This window comes from Balaenoptera musculus, chromosome 1 (assembly GCF_009873245.2).
Source record: "Balaenoptera musculus isolate JJ_BM4_2016_0621 chromosome 1, mBalMus1.pri.v3, whole genome shotgun sequence".
Taxonomy (NCBI): domain Eukaryota; kingdom Metazoa; phylum Chordata; class Mammalia; order Artiodactyla; family Balaenopteridae; genus Balaenoptera; species Balaenoptera musculus.
In genome coordinates, this window is record NC_045785.1 from 100,063,495 (window position 1) to 100,091,144 (window position 27,650).

The window sequence follows — 27,650 nt, forward strand, 5'->3', positions numbered from 1 at the left end:
CTTCAACCAAAACGTACATTCCTTCCTTATGATATAGAAATGCATATTGATATCATAGGATAGCACTTATATGTGAAATCCCAAAAAAATGATACAAATGAACTTATTTACAAAGCAAAAATAGACCCACAGATATAGAAGACACTAAGGTTACGAAAGGGGATGGGGGGGCGGGAACGGGGGATAAATTCGGAGTTTGAGATAACATATACACCCTACTATATATAAAATAGGTAAACAACAGGGACCTACCGTAGAGCACAGAACTATACTCAATATCTTGTAATAAACTATAATGGAAAAGAATCTGAAAAAGAATAGATATATATACATGTGTAACTGAATCACTTTGTTGTGCACTTGAAACTAACACAACATCGTAAATTAAGTGTACTTCAATTTTTTTTTTAAAGTGCGTATTGAGAGTATAAATCATTTCTTCCGGCCATAAAAGGAGTCTTTCTTCACACTTTAAATAAAGCAGTCCATGTAAGCTTGTTTTTCTTACACTTCTCTCTCTAGAGCCTTGGTTGTTACCCAGTGGAGCTGGAGCGAGGCCCCCGGGGCTTTGGATTCAGCCTCAGGGGTGGGAAGGAATACAACATGGGGCTGTTCATCCTCCGTCTGGCTGAGGATGGTCCTGCCCTCAAAGACGGCAGAATTCACGTGAGTTGGCTTCTGTCTGCAACCTTTGGTTCTGGCTCCGGACTGGAAACTTCTGAAAATAGTTGATTAAAAGGAATGCAGAAACCTCCTGAATCTATGAAGTAAGATTTTCCATCACTAAAACCTGAAAGGCAGATGCTTGTCATGATTTCATTTCCTCTCTGCAGGGTGCTATACTGTATTGCAGTTAGGCTGCTTGCGCTGGCTTGACTTTGGTCAGTAAGAAAAAAGTCAATTTTACTTACGTAGTCAACATTCAAGGGCAAATGGATTAATAAATAAAATATACTTTCATCTTATTAAAAGTCTTGGGAAAGCCAGGATGAAACAGAATCATCGACTTCTTCCAAGAAACAATAATCCCAGGATTTTTTTTCCCCTCTTAGCTACTTCTAGAGGGAGCCAGAGGTCGAAAAGCATGACTCTCCCAACCTTTATTATCATTTGCAGGACTAGGAATCACATCAGCAGTGTTCCTGCATCGGTGTTCTCAGCTCTGAAACACTATAGCTGTGTACGTGGCATTGAGGCCAGATGGTTTATGGATCTGCAAAAGATATTTTCCTTCCTTCTCTAGATGTTACTTAGAGGACTCTTATATAGAAGACACTTGCTGGCCTCAATTTTTTTAAAAATAGTTAATTTACTGGTATTCAATTCTATGCTAAAAATTTTATATGCTAAAAATTATAAAATCCGGACAGCCTTCCCCTTACTGTTCAAGAGAACTTTGGACTTCCTCCCTCTGCTACCAATAGGCATCAGGGAAAGAGAAATTTTTCTTTTTCTTCTTCTGCTTTTTTTTCTTTTCTCTTTTACATTTAACTAAGTAAACTAATTGGAAAGGCAAATGACCCTGGCAAATTATTAGACGGTATATTCTAACAATGATTAGAAACATCTTCTGGGTGATTTTGCAGTTTTGAATTATGTACATCACTACTCCACTCCCATTACTCATTTCATAAACATTTACTGAGTGTTTGCTTTACCCAAGGATTTATACATGATACTGAATGAGCTGGGAGAAAGAGTGACCCCAAAACAAGATACCATCCTTCCTCTAAAGGACCAGACTTTTGTACAGTACTATGAAAAAAACGTGAGGGAGGCCAGTGGGAGAAAGGATTTGGCAAAGACTGATGATGTACTGAGTTGTAGTCATGTTGAAGGACCAGCTGATTGAGCAGGTGTAAATATTTAGCAGGCAGTTAGGACAAGAGGTAGAGTCCCAGGTTGTGACATTACCCAGACAGAAGTGATAACTGATGCCTTTGCTGGGGATGAGTTCACTAAAGGAGAAGATTTAGAGAACTGTGGGCCAGGGGCGGGACTCTGGATAAGGCCTGTCATTAGTGGACCATAGAAAGTAGAGAAAATGGGGAGGGTGAGAACGCAGAGCAGCAGAAGCAGAGCTGGAGGGTGTTGATGGCAAGGAGAGGGGCTTATGGCCGAAGTCCATTCGTGTGCTGAAGCTGAGCTGTCTGCTCTCGCCGCACTTCACTTTCTTGTAGGGACAGTTTCATAAAGTGGGGAGAAGAACATGGGTTTGGAAATCAGACAGGACAAGGATCGAACTCTGGTTCTGCCACCTTGTAGCTGTGCATAGTTGGGTCACTACTCTGACCCTGCACAAAACGCAGAGCTATAATACACGTAAAATACATGGCCCAAGTAAACTTCTTAAAAGTTTTAGTAAGAGCAGCTTGAGGCACTGTTTATGGGGATGGCATACTTATTTCTGGTTTTCTTGGTCCTTTTTCTCCTCCACCCCCTGCCTTTTTAAAAAAAAATCTCTAAGTCATTTAAATCTGGAGTTTAAAAAAAAATCTCCCATTGTATATTGTATCACAAAACTCCAGTTAAACCAAAAACTAGGATATAATTGAAATGTTGCTTTCAAATAGAACCCTCAGATACACTAATCGCACCAAATAAAAGGCAAACAAAGAGGCCTTAAAGGATTCTATGTCTAAAACATGTTATTCTTAATAATGAGCAGAAACTTTAGAATTATGGGATTAAATCAGCTTTAATATAAAAAAGAAACTCTGAAATTTGAAAGCAAAAGCAAATAAGCTATTACTGCTATGCCCAGGTTTGTTCTAAACTCTAATAAATCAGCTTTTCAGAGAATTATTTCTCTGGCTACTAAATTATCAAAATCTTGACTTGGTGTAGGGATCATGGGAGCTTTGCTGTAAATGACAACTTACTCAGGTGGCCACCGTCCCAGAAGATGAGCATTTCTCTCCAGCTGACACTCGTGCATGGAGCCACCTGAGCGTCCGTCCTGCCTTCCCCTCTTGCCTCTCTCCTCTTCTCCCGTGTCTTTTCTGTTAAGCTGACACTGTACTTTGTGTCCTGTACCTATTATTCCAGTATCTTCAGCACCTGAGGTAGTGCCTTGAATATTGCTAGTAGATGCTCCGTAGATATTTGTTGAAAGAATAGAATGCATGGTTAATATTTCTAGATAATGAGAGAATTAATTTTTTTTTTTAATATTTAAGATTAACTCCCAGAACTTATTACTGGGTAGACAGGACTTGGGCTATATGAAGGAATAAGCAGTGTAATAGTATAATTCACTAAAACAAGAAAATGTTAACTTCTAATATAGATGGAAAGGTGTTGAGAGGATCTGTACATTTAGTGAGTCTTCAGCTGGTCCTTAAATCCTGTTAAGATTTAGAGAGGAAGGAAAAAGGTTCTGGATTAAGGGAATGAGAAATCAGCTGAATGGAAAAAGTCCATATTAGGGAATAGTGTCAGACTGAAATATTTGACAAAGAACAGAATCAGATTTAGAAACTATTAAGAGTCTGCTGTCTTCCAGACCACATGTTTTCACTTGTATTAGTTTTAGTCTCACAAAAACTCTGTGAGGTAGGTGGCATTATCCCCACTTGCAGATTAAAACTGAGGCTCAGGGAGACTTAAGTCACAGCCACAGAGGGACCCAGGTCCGTTGTCTCTCAGCCTGGTCTGTGTGCTTTCACATCAGGCCATGATTATGTCGTTTGGACTCAATTCCTTTGGGAGGCATAAAGGGTCTTAACAGGTTGTGAGATAATGTAAGCAATGTGTTAGAAATATTGTTTAGTCATTTTAATACATTTTAGTGGATGTTGTTTTAAAAACTGCAAGACTGCCTTAAAAAAGTGACTTTTTAAAAAATGAACACAATTTTTCTCTATCCTTCTTCCTACTTTCCCTCTTTTGGTTCTCCTATTGTCATTTTTTTCTTCCCCTTTCATTTCTTTCTTCTCTCCTCTCTCCTCTCCTCTGTCCCCCACAATTCTATTTTTCAGTAGTACAAACACCTGACCTTGAATCTTTATTGTTATCAAAAGATATATTCCCCATTTTTTGTATTTTTATCACACTTAAATTTTTTAAAGTAACAAACTTTTAAAAGAATGTTTACATTTCCCTCTCAAAGGTGTGATTTTTTTTTTATCTTAAGCTTTGTGTAGTCCAGTTTAGAACTTTTTCCCCTTTTGAGGGCCTCTCTACCATAAATCTTAAAGCCATGGCTTTCCTCTCCTTCACCCTAATTTAGTTTTTAATTTAAACAAAGATGACACCTGGTGGCAGATCTGTTCAATTACAAGTTTTTTGCAGTTTATTTGTTGTGCTGAAAGAATAAGAAATATGCAGGTTTGGACAGAGAATTTAAGCCAAAGAATATAATTGAAATGAATTATAACCTCAATCACGTTTTTACAAGATGTACCCAAAGCATGCTCCAAGTAGTATCTATTTTAATTTTCACTTCTCTAATTATCAGAGGGTTTTATATCTGGTGCTAATTTGTCATCTGTGTTTCCTCATGAAAATGATTTTTCTATAATCACTTATTAAAGGAAATCTGGGTACCGACTTTTGTTTCACTTACATACCTATTCTGGATATAAGGGTTTTTTAATGAATTGTGTTTATTACTTTTTCTCCATCCTATTATGTTTATTATCATATTATTTTGGGGGTTTTTTAAGATTTTTTTTTTCCACTTTATGTGTTAAATCCATTTTGTGATATCCTCCATTTCTTCACTCTTATTTTTTTTTCCCATAAATATGCAATAAAACTTGTTCTATTTTCTTAGTTTACTTGAAAAATTTTTGCATTGTATAGAACGGGGCACAGTCTATAGTTAAATCTTCATCCTGCTACACTGGTTTTGGTTTTCTTTTTGGCTGCTTGGGTCTTTGTTGCTGCACTTGGGCTTTCACTAGTTGTGGCGAGCGGGGGCTACTCTTCGTTGCGGTGCGCAGGTTTCTCATTGCGGTGGCTTCTCTTGTTGCGGAGCACGGGCTCTAGGCGCACGGGCTTCAGTAGTTGTGGCTCACGGGCTCTAGAGCGCAGGCTCAGTAGTTGTGGCACAGGCTTAGTTTTTCTGCGGCACGTGGGATCATCCCGGACCAGCGATCAAACCCGTGTCCCCTTCACTGGCAGGCAGATTCTTAACCACTGTGCCACCAGGGAAGTCCCTCATCCTGCTATGCTTTAAATCTTTTTTTCGAAAACCAGAAAATAGATAATTTGAAAATTGACATTTATTTGTGCTTGGTGTATAATCCTGTTTTTAGCTCATTAATTCCTCCCAACAACCCCAGGAGGTAGGTAGGTACTAATGTTATCCCCACTTAACAGAGATGAAAATGAGACCACGCTGCTAGGACGAGGTTGAGCCAGGAGCGAACCACAGACCTTATGACTCCAAAGCCCAGCTCCCAAGCCACTGTGCTCTGCTGCAGCCGTGGATACAGAGCAATCCTACCCACCTCTGTTAAATAATTACTGCGTCCTCTTCTGTTATTTCTGCATTGTTTTAGTAAGCTCTGCAAATATTTGAATTGCTTTTTGGAATTTCAGTAATTGTCCATTGTTCAGTTTTTCTGTTTTGAAGCCAGTACCCTTTAGTTGTTTGTCACCTCGAAATGTTGTTTAAAATCTGGATATATTTTTAAATCATTACCGTCATTATCTTTAACCAGGTCCTTTGCAGAAGTTATACTTCACTCATTCACATGTTTCCTTTTTCTTTTCAAATAACTACAGACAACATTTCTAGTAAATAGCAATGGTACTGAGGCATTTTATTCTGATCCCTAATTTTTGTTTGTTTTCTAGGGAAATCACTACACACTAGAGTCATTTAGTGTAAGCCAGCTATTGGTTTTAAATAAGTATTCATATTAGTATGAATTTCTCCAAGCTGAATTTTCTTAAGAGTTTTAGTCTATAAATATTTCATTTAGGTAATGCCTCATATATGTACAGGGCGTAGCGGCAACACAAAGGAAGGAGTAGGCAGTTCTCCCTGGAGGCCAGGATAGGCTTCAAAGATGAGGAGCCACCTGCCTAGGATTTAGGATATTCAGCTCAAGTCGGAAAGTACCCTTCACAGGCGGATTAATCAGAGGTAGCTCTGTGGTATCATGTGGGTCATAGAGCCTTCACCTCTCCCACCACTTAACCTTTGGTTGAAAACTTAGAATTTGATTCTTGACTTCAAGATGCCCAGATCCTGCTTACTAGTCATATAAACTTTTATAGCGTAAATAAAACTGGACATCATCTCTTCCTAGTGCTACCACCTGTCTACTCCTCATCAACTCTAGCATAACAGCCCTGTGCACAAGTTAAATATTTTACAAAGAGAGTCATTCAGCAGAGTTGGGTGGCTCTAGGGATGACAGAACAGAACTGAAGGAGGATGTGTACTTTCATGTTGTTTCTGTGAATGTTCCCTGTCTAGGTTGGGGACCAGATTGTTGAGATCAATGGAGAACCTACACAAGGCATCACACATACTCGAGCAATTGAGCTCATTCAGGCCGGTGGAAATAAAGTTCTTCTTCTTTTGAGGCCAGGAACTGGCTTGATACCTGACCATGGTAAGTTAAGTAGCTCACCTGTAGCTGAAAAGCTGAGAATGTGTTAGGGAGGGGGCAGTAGAAGGAAAAGGAATATCTATTTGGAGGGGGACAGATATTTTACTAGCTAATTCAGAGGTAACCACCAGAACCATCTAAGGTTAGTTACTATAAATAATAATATTACAAAATAAGTGACTTCATACAGAACTTTTGTTAGACTAGAATATATATGTTAAGCTAGTTTCAACAGAAAACATAATTGCTTTTGCAGAGAAAAGTGTCTATAAAACACAAGAACATTAGAGGCAAACGATTTTAATGTCATGAAAAGCATTTGAAATCTCTTCAAATGTTATTTTTTTCCTTTAGTAAGATGAGTTTCTCTCTCAATGAGCAGCATGAGAACTTCAGGCTTTTCTGGTCATTTGTCAGTCAAAAACAAGTTACTTTAGCTCTACCTGGAGACAAGGAGTTGCACTTGGGACCATTTCTGTAGTCCTGCACTGATCTTAAACTTCCTTGGTTTCACTGTATGTTTTTGAAATATCACAGTATTTGAAAATCACTGTTTATCAACTGAGCGCACGAGTCTAGAAGTACAATACCACACCATTTAGTCCTTGTCCGTTCCAGTTTCCTCCCTTCCCCCCATAGAGCTTTTGAGGGATAAGTATAGACATGACCTCCTACAGTCCCCTTCCAGCCTGTAATTCTCTGACTGTATTACCTTCCACCATCTGCTTGTAAACCATACGTCCCCGGTGACATCTTTGCTAACTGCGCTGTGGTGTTTTTTTTACACAGTCCTAGGCTTTTTCTCTTCCTTCTTCAGGTTTGGCTCCTTCCGGTCTGTGCTCCTACGTGAAACCTGAGCAACATTAAGGCTTTCAGGGCTTTTCTTGGTCTTTCCTTAAAAAGATTTGGTAAATTTGCATGTCTTGTAAATCACTTCCTTCTTTTTTTTTTCTTTTTAATTAAAAATGATGCTATTAAATACATCTACTTCTATCTTCTGCACTTTTCAGTTTCCTTTTGACATTAAATTTGACAGCTTAAAGCAAGAAAATTATTTACAAATGCCCATGAACTCCATTCTGGTTACCACAGTTTGGTCTCCTTTATTAGTGATTTTGGCAAATCCTTAAGCTATATCCATCAATAATAGCTAAATTAGTAAGCTGCTTGGACCAGGTAATTTGGTCCAGTTTTATTATTTATTTCTTTTAAGATTTTTATTGGGCTTTTGCTACTTATAAAGAATTTACACATCATATATTATCGTACCTATTATACAAAAGTAATTGGAAAAATGAATACTATTATTTTGTATATATAAAACAACCTACCCTTCAGGTACAAGTATAGCTGTCTGTATACGTCTGCCTTTATAGAGAGAGATCTAAACATACATGAACTTTATTTATAAAATACTCAGGCTGTTTGTTTAAGCAGTCAGTAATATTCAAATGGCTATCAAAAAATTCAAAACTTAATTGTTCCTATTTATAATTCTAAAATTTAATAATGTTCTACTCAAATCACTTTTTTTAGGTGATTGGAATATTAATAACCCTTCATCTTCCAATGTGATTTATGATGAACAGTCACCATTTCACCCATCTTCACATTCTGCTTCCATATTTGAAGAGTCTCGTGTGCCAGTAATTGAAGAATCTTTGATGAGAGTTCAGATATGTGAAAAGGCAGAAGAATTAAAGGACATGGTGCCTGAAAAGAAAAGCACTTTAAATGAAAATCAGTCTGATATAAAACATCAGTCTCTTCTCCATAAAAATGTGAATAAAAGGGATCCACCCAACAGTCATGGGCACAGTGATAAGAAAAATCTCTTGAAAGTAGAAAATGCTGTCACACCAAGAGGCAGATCTGCTAGTCCTAAAAAGTCAGCCAGTCAATATTCAGAGGAACATTTAGAAAAGATTCCCAGTCCTCTAAAAAGTGACCCCAAAAGAAGACCCAGAGATCGATCACTCAGCCCCAGGAAAGGAGAGAATAAAAGTAGTCATATCAGCACCAGGGCAGCTTCTGGACAAGATCATTGCAGAAAAAGCAGAGGACAGTCTTCAAGCCCAAAGAAGCAGCAAAAAACTGAAGGAAGCAAAGACCAATCAAGTGCGAACCAAAGAGTAGGGGGCCGTGCGAGCAACAACGCTGAGCAGATGTCAGATGGGAAAGAAAGGTCAGGTGTTGTCAGGAAAGATACAAATCACAGTCAGCCTGGAAAACACAGAACCAGGTCTCCAGAGAAAAACAGCAAGAGAATGGATGAAAAGTCTCTTCCGTCCAAAAAGACAAATAACACTACTAGTAGAGCTATATCGGAAAATGAAAAAGGAAAGAAAGCAACCTTAGTAGAAACAAGTTCTAGTAAAGATAAAACAGGAGAAAATGTCAAAATATCAGAAAAGAAGCCAAAGCAGGAACCTGAAGAAAGAATGGTTTTAAACAAAATAGAAGATCACAAAAGAAAAGAACTAGAGGCAGCTGACAAAAACAAAGAGAGCGGAGGGTTCAAACCTGAAAGCGTTTCTCCAGCTAAGAAAACACCAATAACTCCAGGGCCTTGGAAGGTGCCAAGTGCAAGTAGAGCCACAGGCACTACTGGGGTGGCCGAGAAGCGACTGTGACCTTTAGTATAAAACAAAGAAAAACAAGTTGTAATCTTTTCCTACTAAAAAGCAGTGTTCCCCTCCCCCCCCAAAATCATTTTTTCAGGAATTCTGAAATACACATAAGTACATTTTAATTTGAGCATCAAGTTACCTAGGCTGCATGAAGGGCCTGCAGGATTGCTAAGAACCCACTGTCCCCCTGGCTGGCTGCACGCCTTGCGCTCAGGAAGGAGCCGCACCCACACCCTCATCAGACACGCCCGGCTCAGGCCGCCCAGCTCGTCTTCATGAGTGTCTGAACAAATGACATGTTGATATTCACAACGTGGTCACAACTCACTTTATCTTTGTGCCAAGTTATCTACTGTATCATGTCTATTTTATCCTTCTCACTCAGATATTTCCACAGTAATGAAAAAACTAGGTTTGGCTTGGAAGTTGATATTCTCAATAGCATGTTGCATGTTTACAGAGAGAAATATCTGAGCCCTTGCAGAAGAAGAGATGATTGTTAACTCATCATTAAAGATGGCAGTTGCCTCTCCTAACAGCTTACTGATGGTCCCCGTTTAAAAATAAAACTCCCAAACATCACTACTGGAAAGAAAAAAAAAAAAATGCAGTCAAATATTGACTTTCTTATGGCTGTTTATTTTAATTCGGCCGGATAAGGTATTTCAAATAACTGTTAAAGATGTTATTTACAAATGAATGTTCAAATGAGAAAGCACTTCAGTCGATTAAGAGCTCACCTCCTGCTGTGTTATCCAACCCTAATGTGTTAGAGCATCTCAGATCACCCTTTTATTTCATTTATTTTATTATGAAACCACAAAGAAGCATGTGGAAATATTGCTTATTGCTATTTGAAGAAAAACTACCAAATTTCTATTTCTGGATATTTTGGTTGAGCCAACCACTAAGTCATTAGTCATTAATACATAATACATATTTGAAGAGGGACTTAATCATGAAACCAGTTTCACGGTCCATCTCCAGATGAGGTACCAACTCATCTGGCAGCAGCTATACAAGTTCGAATGTTGAGAAGCAGAACCTGTGCGAGACCGGCTCACAAGCAAGTGAGAACAAACGTGGTAGACAGTCCTTGCTAGATCTCATTTAACTTTAATATCTAGCTACATTAACTTATTTACAAACAAGAAAGGGAGAGTAAACATCTGCTTAGCTTGTACAGATTTTCAGAATTCTTTTTTAAAGTCTAATTAAAGATGTTTGTTTGTTGGAAGGTGGAGACAGTTTTTAGCTCCATAAAATAGATCCGGGTTTCTCAGCCCCCGGAAGCAGCATTCAGTAGCACCTATAAATAAAGGAACATTCTCAGAATAAAACCATTTTCTGGAGTATTTGAACACACTTGTTCTGTCACCCTGGGTTCATCTTGTTATTGTGAAACACATCATGTCCAGGTCCTTCCCTCTCAGAGTCTGACTGTGAAATTCTTTAATATAACAACTAAATCAGCCCCTGTAGATAAGACATGCTTCCCAGAGTGAGATTTCTGAAATCCCCTTTTCATCCAGAACTATATTTACCCACCTATTGTAACTACTTGAATAGAGAAGAATTAGAAGAAGGCTTGATAAATGCTAAGAATTTAGTATCACAGAAATGATTTATTTTCCCTATAGTCCACAATTAGTGATAAAAATCCAATTTTTATTGTTAACTGCGACATAACTTTGATGTCATCTGTTGTCAGTCTGATGTGGCTCTTTCCTTTCTAAGTAACCTGTCACTGTACTGATTCTGTACTGACTTAGCAATGTGGCCTTGGAATGCTAAGCAAAATATGGATGTACTGGTTGTAAATGTTTATATATTGTACAGTACCTTTATATATACACTTGAGGTTCTGATTAGAGAAAGAGACCTGTAAATCGCTCGTTATTTTTTATATAGATATTAAAAAAAAAAATCAGTTCATGGCCTGCATTTCTTTTACTGTCAGGTTTATGTAATGTTGCTTTTTCTATTTGTGGAGCTAATTCTCATTATGATGTGAGTCCTCAAATAGATTTTTATCCCTACAAGTAACAAATATTCAAAGTCCTACAATCAGAAAGACTCTTACAATGATGACTTTACCTGTATAGCTATACATTTTTATCTATATGTAAAGCTCAAAATTAGTTTGAGTTGAATATCATTATACCTACTTAATACCTTTCACTGTAAGGAAAATAGCTCTGCATAAATAATTTGCTACCCCCCTCCCAAAAAATCCTTTCTTACACTGTCAGGGAAAGAAAAGGACTTGTCTTATTGGAAATTGTCATCAGACATTTCTAATGGACATAGCCGTGTAAGTCCAGTTACCACAAGGTCACAAACTCTATTTCATCAGACTATGGCATTTCACATTATTTTTAAATCATTTTATTTACTCTAGGTTGTACTTGTAGAGTGAAGTATTTTGACTTGATTTCACTGAAATTCTTGGTATGAATAATGCCGAAAACCTAGTTCAAGACCATGGTTAACTGAATACTCCTCTTGAGTTGAAAAATTAATTCCCGCCTGCCATTACTGAATTCACACTGAAAATAAACTCCAAACCCCGAGCCCCACCATGGAGATGTGTGTTTGTTGTAGCAAAGCCTGCAGAGTGGCAGCAAAATCATTTCGTTGTTGTTTTAGTGGACATATTTTCTTACTGGTCGTAACAGCAAAAAAGTTCTGGGATGCTATCACGTTGTCTCCCTAGAGATATGATTAGTGAGTAAGAGCCTATAATATTGTCTTCTAACCCCCGTACATTAAATTTTTGGGGCCAAGTAGCATTTGCACAGAGTCAACTCCTATTTCAGAAGTCTTGGACACAGAAAAGCATGTGGCTTTTTATTTCTACCTGAGCATACCTTGGTTATTTCCTTTTTTAATAGTCAGATATTCTCATGTAGAAAAAGTCAAATGCTTTTCGAAGTGAACTAATGAAGAGCTTCATGTTTAATGTGTCCAACATTCAAAGAGAATTGGGTTTTAAGAAAGCAAGGAGTACTCAAATTAGTTAAACTGTGTGACAGTCTTAACTACCGACCTCCACAGAGATGTGTTTAAGCTCGAGCTTAGTCCAGAGTGAGCTCCAGGAACTAAGGAACACTGGTGTAAACAGACTTCAGTCACAAAACGTGATGATTCAGTCTGGCGTGAAGAATATATCAGAGCAACTTCTTACATCATCCTGGCATGCTCCAGTGCTAAGAACTACTTGTGCTTTTTAAACAATAACAGATTTGTTTATTTAGGCAGCTCTTTACTGCTTATGCTATTAAGGTTTATCAGCAATACAATGACTGGTTTAAAGCACGCCATAATTATGACATGAACTCTATAATCTTTGCTTCAGTTGACTGAATTAGTTTAAGATATCCACTAACTTGGATCTGTTTTCAAAGTTTCTATGCAAGTAGAGCCTTAAGTGTAAGAAGGGAGTATGAAGGCTTATCAAGAGTAGAATTTAGTAGAGTTCTGCCAAAGAACTCTGAACCTTTCTCACATACACATTAAGATACAAAAACATAGCCAAGTGCTTTAATTTAGCCTGAACCTATATTTTTCCAAAGAATCCTGTGGTTATTTGTCTGTTTTCCAATGTTTGCATTAAAGTCAAGCAGAACTATTAGCAAATGTTTATAGCAAATCAAGAGGCTTATTTTGTCCTTAATAAACAACAACTATTTGTTACCTTGAGTAATACCTTATTACAGCATATAGGCTCAGAGTGTGCTGCAGGAAAGGAATGGAATTATTGCACATTTGGGAAATCAAACTTCATTATTCAAGATGGGCATTAATAACTGCAAGAAGCAAAGGATTACTTTAAATGTCCAAACTAGTCAACAGCTGTATAGATGAGATTAAGTTTAATGAATTTACTTCTTGATAATTCCAAACCATACACTATATTTGGGAGTAAGACCCATTTGGCCCATTATAGAGTGTGTAGACTAAAAAATTTTGAAAATGAATTTCATTAATTTGAAAGAGGGTTATTTTTACAGTTCACAGGTTCACTTACCTCTAGATACAATGAACCAAAAATAAAAACACAGACCCGTAAGCTTATACTTTGGAGGACATCCTGGTATTTAGAACTTTTCTACTTGTCTCTGAAAGTTAAGAAAACCATACCCCAATTAGGCAAGTATTTGGTTATTCAGCTTTTCAAAGTGTTTATATTATACATGAGGCATAATGTACATATTTAGGAAGTTTGAAGTCATACCTCCATAGCGATTTTAGGAGACAGAATTTTTCCCAATACAAATTATAAAAGTAGCTGAACAGGTATTTTTCTTATCCATCTATGGTTATTATTTCAATTAAATGTATGTATGGCCTAATCTAGTTCTATTTTTACATCTTGGTTTATTTAATTTCTCAGTACCAGGTAAATGTTAAAGTATCACTCCTTTTGGGAGATCAAAACAAAAGTCCAATCTCCTAGAAATTATTATACAGGAATAAATGAAGCACTGAGAGTACAACTCTTCCATCCTAACAGAAGAAAAAACAAAAAAACAAAAAAACTATATTAACAGTAAATTACTTGAGGTCTATTATTCATTTATTCTATGCATTTATATTACGTACCTATTATGGGGTCAGGTACTCTTCTGCATTCTGGGGACCTAGGAGTGAAAAACAACAACAACAAAATTCCTGCCTTAAGGGACTTATATTCTAGTGGGGAAGGACAGAAACAAGTAGGCAAAAAATAAATAAGATAATCAGATTCTGATAAGTGCCATGAAGGAAATGAACAGGACCATATATAACTGATAACAAGGATAAGATGGGGAACAACTTTAACTCAGAGAAGGTCCTGCTAAGGAACTGACAGCTGAGAAGCCATTCAGGGGAGAACTTAAGAAAACATATTCCAGGCACAGTCTGAGATAAGAAAGAACTTGGTATAATGGAGGAACACAGGGAGGCCAGTGTGGCTGTCAGGTACTGAGGAGGGGAATTTGGAAAGGGAAGCAGGCCTGATAATGAAGGGCCTTGGAGGCCAGCATAGGGAAAGCCAGGAAAGATGTAAGTAGGAATGATATAGTCTCCATATTTTTAAGGTCACTCACGTGGCTGTGGAGAACCGACTGCAGAGGCAAGAATGGGAAGGGAACAGTGGGTCAGCACAGTAATCCAGCTGAGCGCAAAGGAGGCTCAGTCTGTTAGCGGTGGAAACACAGAACCAACGTGACTGGGTGGTAGATTAGATATGGAGGGAAAGAGAGGAGCCAAGAATAAACCCTAAGCCTTTGGCTTGAGCAATTGAGTAAACTTTTTTCTATTTACTAAGGGGGGAAAAACATTTACTCTCCCACCTCAGACAACTTAAAAAAAAAGGAAAAATATATATGAAAATATGGGTGTTAGATGTTGGACAACAGGCAGTAAAAGACAGTGGAATTAAATGAGGTGAGCCCCATGGTTGGCCCAGATTACTTAGAGGCAGTTTCTAGGCTGTGGCATAGGAAGCGGGAACCCAAACTGAACCAAGCAGCCTTGCTGAGTTGAGGAGGTGAGAGTTAAGAATTTGGGGAGGCCAGGACAGCTAGAATTGGCAGGTAGAGTACCAGAGAGAAGACAGCTGCATAGAGAGAAGAGGACAGCTGCACAGAGAGGAGAGAGCTCCAAAAATGTGCAGAGGTTTCCTTTCAAGTTTTCAGGTGAGTATTGATCAGCACAAGGAAATACCCAACAGGGAAAAAAGAACCACCAAAAAGAAGCAGGCCAAAAATTCTTGAGCTGGGTGGGAAGGGTTCATGTTCCTACAGTCAAACTGGAAAAACCTCATCATGAACAGGGTATCAGGTAGAGGACGCAGGAGGATTTTGCTTCAGTTGTGGAGAAAAGTAGCACCAGAGTAAACGCTGCTCTGGCCCACCTAACAAAGCTTAAAAGCAAGCCTTGAAATGATCAAACTGTTTTCAAGTATCATAACTGCATTCTAAAACAAAGCTCAAGAATATTTAAAAGAATACACACACACGAAAACCCAACACCCAACAATGTAAAAATTCACATCCATTAAGAAATTACTAGGCATGTAAAGAAGCAGGAAAATATGACCCAAAACGAGGAGAAAAATAAATCAATAAAAACAAACCCCAAAATAACACAGATGATAGCTGTTACAATGTTCTTATTTACTATTTCTATTATAAATATTATGAAAACAAGATAGAGAAAAGAAACAGCATGTTAAAGAGAGACATGAGGATACAAAAAAATGAAAAAGCAATATCAAAATTCTGTAGACAAAATACATTGGGTAGGATTAACAGCAAATTAGTGCAGAAGAATAGGTCAGTGAACTTGAGGCACAGCAATAGAAATAGTTGTCCCAGTCTTCTGTCTTTAATAGAAATTAAAAACAGAAGACTGGGACAATGTACAGAACATCAGTAAGCTGTGGGACAACTTCAAGCAACCTAATAAACATGTGGAGTCTCAGGAGGTGGGAGACTGGGGTATAGAAAACTTATTTTAAGAAATAACAGTCAAAATTTTTCCAAATTTGATGAAAACTAAAAATCCAGAGACCCAGTAAGTGCAACAAATCCCAAGCACACACACAAAAAATGAAGACAACTACACCAATGCACATTATAACTAAATAGCACAAATTCAATGAAAAAAGATAAAAACCTTAAAAGCAGCCAGAGTTAAAAAAAAAAAAAAAAAAAAGACATTACATACAGAAGAACAAAGATGACAGTGACAGCAGACTTCTTGTCAGAAACAATGCAATCCAGGAGGCAGTAGAGCAGCAACATCTTTAAAACTAGAATTTTATGCCCAGAAAAAACATCTTTCAAATATAAAGATTCAAAAATCTTTCTCAACAAGGTAGGACTATACACCTTGCTAAAAAGATTTTGGATTTTTACCTTCAAAGTAATACTAAGCCATTAATAGATTCTAAACGATGAGACTGAGACTTGCATTTCAGAAAAGACACATTAACTTTTGAGATGAATAGGTGGGCATGGGGGAGAGGGGCAGAAAAGCAGAATCTTGTTCAAAAACAAAGGATGTTGACTTAGATGAGGGTGGTGAAAGTGGGGATGGAGAAGAATGGACTGATTAGAAAAATATCTAGAAGATAATTACTCACAGACTTGATGACTGGATGTGAGGTATGAGAAAGGCAAGAGTGAAAAATGATTCCCAAGTTTCCGACATAAGCAGCTACCCATACAGTTAATTTTACCCACCTGAAAAATCATTTAAACAAATTATACACCATCAAAACCATAATCGAAACAACTCACAAGAGTAAACTATTCTGAACACTGCATTTACGCTACAGAATTCACTGTGTGAAAAACTCAAATAAAAATAGAACAGTGGTTTTTTTTTTTTTTGTAGGAGAAAAAGATAAAGGCATCAGCTTTCTTCATCCGAAATCTGCACTGAGCAGCTCAATCCTGGATTTGAGATAGCTGCTCTTGTTCCTTATGGAAAATAGTTAAAGCATGATTTCTATGAGCCATCTGTTGAGACACTGAAGTGCCTTTACAGATCAGTTCCTTCCAAAGGTAAATCACTATAATGGGGTTTTACTTTTAAAAAGAATTGTAACTCTCACGCAGTATTTGGAATGGCTGCAAATCTTTGGTAATCCACTTCTAGTTCAGCAATCTTGCCCCCTATGTTTCTATCTTCACAGTTAGGAATCTATCAGCAAAAGATTTTTAAAGGGTTTTAAACAGTAATTACAAATGTTTGTTGTGGATTTATTAAGGGCTACTGTACTTTATGCTATGTTAAGTACCTTACATGATAATCTCATTTAACCTTAACAACACTATTAGGTAGTTATTATCCTTATTAAACAGGTAAGGAAATTGAGATGCAAAAATGTTAAGTAACTTGCCTTAGACTATGAAGCTAATAAATAGCAGAGCCAAGGATATGAATCCAGAAAGGTCTGACCTCAATTCCTGGACTCAAGAAATTCATCTTTAAACCTCAAAAATCTTCCTGCATCTTAGGATATGTGTAAATGATACACTGATTTTGCATGTACACACTTCACATGTAAAAACTAAGCTTCCTAATTATTTCCATTTAAAAATTCACAAAATCTTGTCATTAAAATGTGGGCTTTCAATTTGCCTCGAGAGATTCTTCAAAGTGGGTAACTTAATGAGCAGGAATTAAATGTAGACTATTAGAGTTTTCATTAACATATGTATACGCATGTATGTGTAACAGGGGATACTGATAAGAGAATCCAAATCATCAGTGGCATAGCTTGGCTCAGTACAGACACCGAGGACATGAGATTATACTGAGGGTTAAATACATTGAGTCTCACAACAGATAAACTATGAACGCTTCACTTAGTAGTGTGATGGGAAACATAGCTCAGATGATTTAAATGGAAAACGTGTTTTCTGGTGGACACGGATGAGGGTGCATAGACTTAAATTTCTCATGCTGAACTACATGCCATATTACATGCATGACTCTTTCACCAACAACTATACAGTTATTAGGATTAACTTCAAAATTATAAACTAATTAAAAATTTCTCCACAGTTTAACAGAAAATCACAGTTTAAAAGGTTATTTTTTTCTTTCAACAACAACAAAAAAGCCTAGAAACTGAAATTCTGCAATAAAGTTCTTTTATTCAGGTTCAACCTAAAATAGTTTAAACTTGATCTCTCTTTGCCAGAGAAATGAAATCTCCAATTCTATAGACTGTAATAGAAAAGTACTGAATTTGCATATTTCCAATAAAGGATTTTGCTTCATGCTTTGGGCATCTGCCATAGTTACCCAAAAGACTATTTCCAATAAATATAACTGTCACAGCACTGAAATGCCCAGAATAAATTTCTTAACTTAAAAAGTTGTCCTTAAGTTACTATAACACAACAGTCTTCAGTCTCCTGACTATTCATACTATTTGAAAACCATGAAAATACAGGTTTTTAGCATGCACACCCAGTTGGAAAAGGCTCTGTTCCTCTGAAAACACCATTCGTTAGATTAGGTAGAGCTGAGGGCACCTCTCCGTGTGAACAAGCAGGTGGGTGTCTCATGGGTTTGCAGTCATCTCTTTCCTTAATGGGTTAAGCACTGATGCCAGCAAGGGGAGAAAGTCCGGGCACATGACTCAGCTTATGACTTAATTTTCCACAGCTAAGAAAAGAAAATCACCAAAATAGTTAGTTTTATGACAAATAGGTGGGGTTGATAGGTACACTTACATGTAAACCAAGAACCATTTACATAAGAAAAAAGTACCAACTGTGACAACAGCAACCATAGAACATCATAGAGAAAAAACCGTTAACAATTTCCAGGATCAAAAAAGATATACTGCAGTTCATGGGTTTTTGGTTTTCATTCATTCTACCTCTGTACATTTCCCTAGATCACAGGCCAACACAGCCCACGCTATTAAATTGACATGAGATTCAAACTTGATTTTTTTGTTCCGTTCAAGAGCACGATCTATTGTACTTGCATAAAATGAGAAAACCTAAGCTGAATGTCTATTTCAAATGTCTACTTCTCTACCTCAAGAGTTATTTCCATGCCAGTCCCTCCCTCCCTCCTTCCACGCTCCCTCTCTCGCTCTCTCTCTCACACACACACACACACACACACACACACAGTGGGAAGAACAAAGATTACCATATACAGTAAGTTTTAAGACTAAGGCAGATGCTAAAGAGTGATAATCACACTTACTCTTATATTAAATCCTAGAAGATCACTTATAACACCTGAGACAGCAGAAAGGATAACTACTCGTGTGATATTGTAGATCAAGGGATTCATCGTCAGTCCATAGAGTCTAAATGGTGTGTCCAGCTCCTACAAAAACATGAAAGAACTGAGATGAAATACATGGTTTCATAACAGCCATCAGTGATTTCTGGACTGTTTTTTTCAGTCTTGGGAGAGGATGACTGCTTAAAACCTCTTCCCTTAATGTTCAATAGCTACCTTCAAAAAACCTGTAATGAGGGGAAGCGGGGAAGGGATAAATTTGGAATTTGGGATTAACAGATACAGACTATTGTATATAAAATAAACAACAAGGACCTACTGCATTGTACAGGGAACTATGTTCAATATCTTGTAATAACCTATAATGGAAAAGAATCTGAATATATATATCACTTTGTAGTACACCAGAAACATTGTAAATCAACTATACTTCAATTAAAAATAATAATTTTAAAATTAAAAATTAATTAATTAATTAATTAATTAATGCCTGTAATGGACTCTCACCTACTTTTCCACTAGCTAAGTTTTTAAAGGTGGATTCAAGCGATATGCTATTTGTGATTTTTTAATGTAATTTTATAATGTGACAGACATCAGCAATCACTAGAACTTGGGTAGTAAGTTGGGAAACTTTTTCTCGTAGAGTCATTAGCCCCAAACTATCAAGTTGGTAGTTTGAATCTACACAGCATCTATCTGTTACTAGGGTCCTCTCCCAGAAGTACAGCACTGATTTAATTAAATGGTAGTAAAAATGTATCACGGGATATTACTTACTTTCAACAACTTGGTGGATAGCTTTAATACATTGTTTACTAGAGTAAGCTGTTCTTTCTTATTCGGCTTTTTTTCCATTTTAAGATATAAATTAATCTAAGGGAAGGAATAGAGATTAGGGCAAATGTCATGGAAAAGATAGATATATATATTGCATTCAACATGGCAGATTTTGAGGGCAATGTTTTCAAGTAAAATAAATTTCAAAATTCCAGTAGCTCTTTCTTCAGAGCACATATGCCACCTACCCAAACCCCCATCTCTAATCAGTCACATATGGCAAAGAAAAGCTATTTAGTGAAGAAAAAATAACAATGAAGCAATTTATCAAAACAATGCAAACTTTTATATTAATTATAGCAATTAAAATGTAAACTCCTTGAGTTCAAAAACTATATCTTATTCATCTTGGTATCCCCCAAATAATCTAACATCCTCATTAAACATTCATGGAATGGAAGAAGATAGCTGCTTTTAATTTACTAATCCCTTGTTTTTCCCTTTATGGTAAGAATTCTCCACTATAATTCTAAGGTCAAAAAAAAATCTAATGATATTAGGTATTTTTATTTAAAACTTATGGATAAACATGAAATTAAAAACAAAAAAAACTGTATACTACTCTGTATTTATAAGAAACATTTCTCAATTGTAATATCTACTCACATACTAAAGAGCAAGTATTTTCCAAACACTGAATGTATTCAGCGTTTGACTGATAGAGAAGAAAGTCAAGAAGCTTATTAAACATCCTTAAATGACAGGTACTCTAAAGATCTAATACTTGACACAGAATATGAGATTAAAAGCATGCTCCATTACCACCAACAAAAATAATTTTTATACTATGAAGTAGCACCCAATCCTGGGAGCAGGTGGGAAAGATAATATCCTCATTTTATAAAGAGGAAACAATTATATAGTTGCAAAGTGACTTGTAAGGTGTAAGGTCATATAGCTAGAAAGTGACAGAATCTAGACTCAACCCTGAATCGTCTGCAGAAATCTTATTATACCATCTCTAACCACTGAATCAAACTGTCAAGGACCAATCAATACCTGTTCGGTAAGTAATATTGAGACATTGCTGTATTTCTTATTGGTTTCAGACCCCAGTGAGGCTAAGCGCAGTAAGAAAAGTAGTAAAGCTGATTCCCAGATCAAAAACTCCCAATTATAAGCATCATTTAGGAAAGTTTTATGTCCCCGGAGAACCTATGAAAAGGACAAAAAAAAGTTAAGTTTTTCACTTGTCTTAAAATCTGTAATTACTCCTTTACTCTAGAACTTTAAAACATTTACAAGATACCAATATTTAATACTCAAAGTAGGAGACTTTTAATACTCATAAAGTATTATCTATTCAATAGTAATTATGTATTTCTCTAAGTTTCCTAGATTTTCTTCTTGCATGAGAGACAGCAAGGGTCTGGAAGTAACAAGGGAAGAAACATAATAGAATAAGTGAAAATAAGACAAATGTATTTCCAACTCTTTAACCACAAGTGTGCCAACTCACATTATATGGTGACCATTTTCAAAGTTGGGTTGGCCAAAAAGTTCCTTTGGTTTTTAAGTAAAAATAAACGACACATTTTTCATTTTCACCAAGAACTTCATTGAACAACGTATTCACCCTTTTGTTCCACTACCTTCTGCCATTTTTCAGGCAACTTCATAATTCCATCTTCCCAAAACTTTTTATCTTTTTGAGCAAGAACTGTTCCAGGTGCCTTTTACAGTCTTGCAGGGAATTGAAATTTTTTTCCATTAAGAGAATTTTGTAAAGCTGAAATAAATGGAATCCGAAGGTGCAATGTCTGGTGAATGTGGTGGATGAATCAGAACTTCCCAGCCAAGCTGTAACAGTTTTCGCCTGGTCATCAAAGAAACATGCGGTCTTGCGTTATCCTGATGAAAGATTATGTGTTTGCTGTTGACTAATTCTGGATGCTTTTCGCTGAGTGATGCTTTCAGTTGGCCTAATTGGGAGCAGTATTTTTTTTTTTTTTTAAGAAGTTGAATATTTTATTATTAAACTGTTTCTTATTTTCCTGCAAGGCTGTTGCTTCACTGTATAAAAATAGCACCAGCAAACACAGTATATTGCAAAATTAAGATAGTAATGTTCTTTACTGGACACTGTACAACAAACTTTTCTCCACTGCCATTTATTTCCAGTGGCAAGTTCATTGAGTATTTTGACCCAAATCCAGGGATGACTGTAAGCAAGTTACAATGTTATATAAGGTTAAGATAACAATGTTATCCTTGAATTACATAATTTTTATAACTAGTTTTACCACAGATAATTTCAGGAATTCTGAGTATTATAACTGGAGACTAGCCTAAAAATCACAGGGTGTTGTGAAAAAGATGCATGTGTTTATCTGAAATCATTAGGAAGTTAAGGGGTATTTTCTTCAGGCAACACTGTTGCAAGTAGTTTCTTTTGCTAAAAGTTGCTTTTTAAAAATCTATCCACCACTAATTTAAGACAACTATGTTAGATTAAGTTGTTTCAAACTAGTTTATTTAGGGGTTCCATTTTCACTCCTCAATAGATTTTATGTATTTCTCAGATGCTTCTTCACTCATTAGTTCATCTAGTTCTGAAGGGTTACTGAGTGTCATCTTGATCAGCCAACCATCGTCATAACAAGATCCGTTGACAAGTCCTGGATTTTCTGCTAGAGCTTCATTAATTTCAGTTACTTCTCCTGATAGAGGAGAATAGAGTTCACTAGCAGCTTTCACACTTTCCAAAGCACCAAATTCCTCTTGTTTGTTCAATTTTGTCCCAACTTCAGGCAGACTACAGTAAACAACATCTCCCAACGCTTCCTGTGCAAAATTGTTGATTCCCACTGTTCCAACACCGTTTTCTGTTGTTACCCATTCATGTTTGTTTGTTAATTTACGACCCGACAGCAGAGCGGGTCCGGTGCGCAGCTCCCGGACGGCGCCCGCCCACAGTCCCCAGGGCCGCGGCGGGCAGGGCGCGTTGGGCGCAGGCTGCAGACCCCGGCCCGCACGCTCCGCGCCACTCGCAGCGCCATGTTCACAGGGGTGCTGGGAGCAGTATTTGCTGGAATTAATCGTTTGGTTTTCTGGAAGGAGCTCATAATAGAGGACTCCCTTCCAATCCCACCATATAGACAACATCACCTCCTTTGGATGAAGACCGGCCTTTGGTGTGGTTGGTGGTGGTTCATTTCGCTTGCCCCGCGATCTCTTCCATTCCACATTATTGTACAGTATCCACTTTTCATTGCCCATCACAATATGTTTTAAAAATGGAACATTTTCGTTACGTTTAAGCGGAGAATTGCATGTGGAAATACAGTCAAGAAGATTTTTTTCGCTTTACTTACGTGAAACCCAAACATCAAAGCGATGGACATAACCAAGCTGATGCACATGATTTTCATTGCTCAACTTGGATATTTTGAGTATGTCGGCTGTCTCCTGTGTGGTATAATGTTGATGATTCTCAATTAATGTCTCGATTTGATCACTATCAACTCCAACTGGTCTACCCGACCAGGGAGCAACGTCCAGAGAGAAATCTCTAGCACAAAACTTCACAAACCACTTTTGACACATTCAGTCAGTCACAGCACCTTCTCCATATACTGCACAAGTCTTTTTTGTGTTTCATTTGTGGTTTTATCTTTCTTGAAATAATAAAGCATAATATGCCAAAAATGTTGTTTTTCTTCCATCTTCAATATTCCATATTCAATGTGGCTACACAAAAATTCAACAGTTTTGATAAGTTTTTTTTTTTAATGCAGGCTGATATGACAGCTGTCACAATACAATCTAATGAAATTGTTTCAAATGAAGTTAGACAACTTAGCACTACTAGAGCCATCTTATGGAAAAGAACCAAACAAACTTTTTGACCAACCCAATAGTAAATTTTCATTTGACTAACAGAGCCCCCTAAAACATGCAGCCCATCCCACTGGCATGACTAGAAAATCCTGAGGATCAGCTCTTTACTCCACTTTAGGATCTGAATAACAACAGCAGCAGCCACCAGTTATCAAATGCCTATTATGTGTCAAGTTTTCAGGTAAAAGTTTTTGTTTTTTTACAAAATTTTTTTGTTGATTGAAATGTAAAGAAGTTTACTAAGGCAAGCCCAAGGTAAAATGCGATTTATTGGAAAATATACAGAGACCCCTCACAGAAACTAAACGCAGACCTTTGAAAATCAGGAAGTCAGCAGGCAGCTGCCCTCCCCATCTGCCTTCCACTAGGGCCATTCAGGCTCCCCCTCCACTCCTCTCAGCTAATTCCACTGCCTTGCAAGACCCTTCTTTACCGCTCCCCCCAACTCTGACTTGTTTCCAATGCTACTGGCCCCAGTGATCCCTTCTGACCTTTCTTCTGCAAAGTCCGCCACTGATACCTCAGGTTTTCATTTCTAATTTGCAAAAGAGGGAATATGTTTAGTTTAGTCTGGGTCAGGTATTCACCCCAGCAAGTTACTTACAACTAAGGGGTGGGGGGGAGGAAAGTAACAACTAATAGCAACCTAAAAGTGCTGAAAGTAACTGGCAACCTAGAAATCTCTACCCATTAAAAACATCCTTCAAACACGAAAGTGATAAAAGACATTTTCAAACAAACAAAAACTGAGAGAATTCGTCACCAGCAGATTCTTCAAGCAGGCAGGAAATAATCCCAGAGAAAAACACAGAAATGCACAAACTAATGAAAAGTAATGGAAGGGGTAAATATGTAGGTAAATATAAATGAATAATTAACTACAAATAGCAATAATAATTACATCTTATGGGTTTAAGATATATGTAAAATTAAAATGAAGGACATGTGTAACACAAAAGTGAATGGGTAAAAAAAAAAAAAAAGTGAATGGGTAAATGACATAAAGTGTTGTAAGGGCCTAGCATGGTAAATTAATAACTTTATTAGACTGTAATAAGCTAAGGATGTATGTTGTAATCTCTGGGGTCAATAGTAGTAAATATATATATATATAAAGTTAACAGAGAGGATTAAATGAAATATTTTAAAATATTTGATTAATAAAAGATGGCCAGAAAAAAGAGAAAAAGGAAAATTAACAAATCAACCAAATAGGAACCAAATAGTATTTGTAGTTATAGTAATTAAGTTTAACTGGGTCGGACATTCCAAAACACTAAAACTGGGAGGCTGGATTAAGAAACAAGCAAACAGGAGCAGGATTGGAGACAACATAATGGAGTAGAAGGACCTTGAGCTTACCTCCTCTCACAAGCACACCAAAATCACAACTAACTGCTGAACAACCATCAGTAAAAAAGACTGGAAGCTACCAAAAAAAAAAACATTCTACATTCAAAGACATAAAGAAGAAGCTACAGCGAGATGGTAGGAGAGGTGCACTCGCAATATAATCAAATCCCATACAACCTGGGTGGGTGACCCACAAACTGGAGAATAATTATACCACAGAAATTCTCCCAAAGGAATAAGAGCTCTGAGCCCCACACCAGGTTCCCCAGCCTAGGGGTCTGGCACTGGGAGGAGGAGCCCCAGAGCATTTGGCTTTGAAGGCCAGGGGGGCTTGACTGTAGGAGCTCCACAGGACTGGGGAAAACAGAGACTTCACTCTTGGAGGGCATATACAAGGTCCTGCGTGCACTGGGACTGAGGGCAAAAGCAGTGACTTCATAGGAGCCTGGGCCAGACCTCCCTGCTGGTCTTGGAGGGTCTCCTGGGAAGGCGGGGGGCAGCTGTGGCTCTCTCTAAGATCATAAAAGCTGGTGGCTGACACACTGAGGACTGGTCATTGATGTGAACTCTGGCTGGGGTAGACGTCTCGCTTGGGATCTCGGCACCAAGGCCTGGCCCCACCCAACGGCCTGTAGGCTCCAGTGCTGGGACGCCTCAGGCCAAACAACCAAGAGGGCAGGAACACAGCCCCACCCATCAGCAGACAGGCTGCCTAAAGACTTCCTGAGCCCACAGCCACCTCCAGACATGCCCCTTGACATGGCCCTGCCCACCAGAGGGGCAGCACCCAGGTCCACTCACCAGTGGGCGGGCACTGGCCCCTCCCACCAGGAAGCCTGGACAAGGCTCTAGACCAGCCTCACCCACCAGGGGGAAGACACTAGAAGCAAGAAAACTACAATCCCGCGGCCTGCAGAACTAACTCCAAAAACACAGGTCAGAACCCACCCTGGGACTGGTCCCTGGCCCTTAGTTAACAAGATGGGAGTGTACTGTTGGGAAACATAGGACATCCCCTACAGAGGACCACTTCTGCAAGGTCAAGAAATGTTAACTATTCTACTACATACATAAAAAAACAAATAGAAATTTAAACAAAATGAGACAGCAAAGGAATATGTTCCAGACAAAGGAACAAGATAAAACTCCAGAAGAACAACTAAGTAAACTGGAGATAGGCAATCTACCTGAGAAAGAGTTCAAAGTAATGATTGTAAAGATGATCCAAGAACTCGGGAAAAGAATGGATGCACAGAGCAAGAAGTTATTAGCAAAGAGTTAGAAAATATAAAGAACAACTAAACAGAGTTGAAGAATGCAATAACTGAAATGAAAAATACACTAGAAGGAATCAATAGCAGAATAAATGAGGCAAAAGAACAAATCAGTGAACTGGAAGACAGAGTCGTGGAAATCACTGATGTGGAACAGAATAAAGAAAAAGGAATGAAAAGAAATGAGCACAGGTTAAGAGACCTCTGGGACAATGTCTAATGCACCAACATTTCCATTACAGGGTTCCCAGAAGGAGAAGAGGGAGAGAAAGGGCCTAAGAAAATATTTGAAGAGATAATAGCTGAACACTTCCCTAACATGGGAAAGGAAATAGTCACCCAAGTCCAGGAAGCGTAGAGAATCCTATACAGGATTAATTCAAGGAGGAACAGACCGAGACACATAGTCATCAAACTGACAAAAAATAAAGACAGAGAAAATATGAAAACAACAAGGGAAAAGCAACAAATAACATACAAGGGAATCCCCATTAGGTCATCAGCTGATTTTTCAGCAGAAACTCTGCAGGCCTGAAGGGAGTGGCATAATATATTTAAAGTGATGAAGGGGAAAAACCTACAACCAAGAATACTCTACCCAGCAAGGCTCTAGTTCATATTTGATGGAGAAATCAAAAGCTTTACAGACAGGCAAAAGCTAAGAGAATTCTGCACTACCAAACCAGCTTTACAACAAATGCTAAAGGAACTTCTCCAAATGGAAAAGAAAAGACCACAACTAAAAAGAAGAAAAGTATGAAATGAAAAGCTCACCAGTAAAGGCAAACATATAGTAAAGGTACAAAATCATCCACATACAAATATAATATCGAAACTAGTAAATGTGAGAGGAGGAAAGAGAGTACAAACGCAGGATATTTAAAATGCATTTGAGGGCTTCCCTGGTGGCACAGTGGTTAAGAATCCCCCTGCCAATGCAGTGGGCACGGGTTCGAGCCCTGGTCTGGGAAGACCCCAGATGCCACGGAGCAACTAAGCCCGTGCGCCACAATTACTGAGCCTGTGCTCTAGAGCCCACGAGCCACAACTACTGAGCCCATGTGCCACAGCTACTGAAGCCCGCGTGCCTAGAGCCTGTGCTCTGCAACAACAGAAGCCACTGCAATGAGAAGCCCGCGCACCACAACGAAGAGTAGCCCCCGCTCACCACAACTAGAGAAAAGCCCGCGTGCAACAATGAAGACCAACACAGCCAAAAAAAATTAAAATTAAAAATAAATAAATAAAATGCATTTGAAATTAAGAGATCAGCAACTTAAAACAATCTTGTACATATATAGGCTGCTATACCAAAACTCATGGTAACCACAAACCAAAAATCTATAATAGATATACATACAAAAAAGGAAAAG

At 37.8% G+C, this 27,650-nt stretch overlaps 2 protein-coding genes and 1 pseudogene across 5 annotated transcripts in view; 1 reads left to right on the top strand and 2 right to left on the bottom strand.

The window, feature by feature from the left end:
* MAGI3 (membrane associated guanylate kinase, WW and PDZ domain containing 3) overlaps positions 1-9,274 on the top strand; it is a 249,282-nt gene extending 240,008 nt beyond the window's left edge. For both annotated transcript variants that reach the window (XM_036826556.1, XM_036826563.1), the window contains exons 19-21: positions 523-666; positions 6,434-6,572; positions 8,106-9,274. In XM_036826556.1, the coding sequence (XP_036682451.1) occupies positions 523-666; positions 6,434-6,572; positions 8,106-9,202 (1,380 nt within the window). In that variant the 3' untranslated portion in view covers positions 9,203-9,274. The remainder of the gene's footprint in view (positions 1-522; positions 667-6,433; positions 6,573-8,105) is intronic.
* A 121-nt stretch (positions 9,275-9,395) lies between these two features.
* Positions 9,396-27,650, bottom strand: part of PHTF1 (putative homeodomain transcription factor 1) — a 70,611-nt gene continuing 52,356 nt past the window's right edge. Inside the window, exons 16-20 of one of the 3 annotated variants that reach the window (XM_036826590.1) lie at positions 20,810-20,965; positions 19,751-19,846; positions 18,929-19,054; positions 13,230-18,373; positions 9,396-9,482 (exon numbers count right to left, since the gene is read on the bottom strand). In XM_036826590.1, coding sequence (XP_036682485.1) covers positions 18,353-18,373; positions 18,929-19,054; positions 19,751-19,846; positions 20,810-20,965 — 399 coding nt within the window. In that variant the 3' untranslated portion in view covers positions 9,396-9,482; positions 13,230-18,352. Of the gene's footprint in view, positions 9,483-13,229; positions 18,374-18,928; positions 19,055-19,750; positions 19,847-20,809; positions 20,966-27,650 lie in introns of those variants that run through there. The other 2 variants (XM_036826572.1, XM_036826580.1) reach the window with 2 other exon arrangements.
* LOC118881543 lies at positions 22,301-22,809 on the bottom strand (annotated as a pseudogene).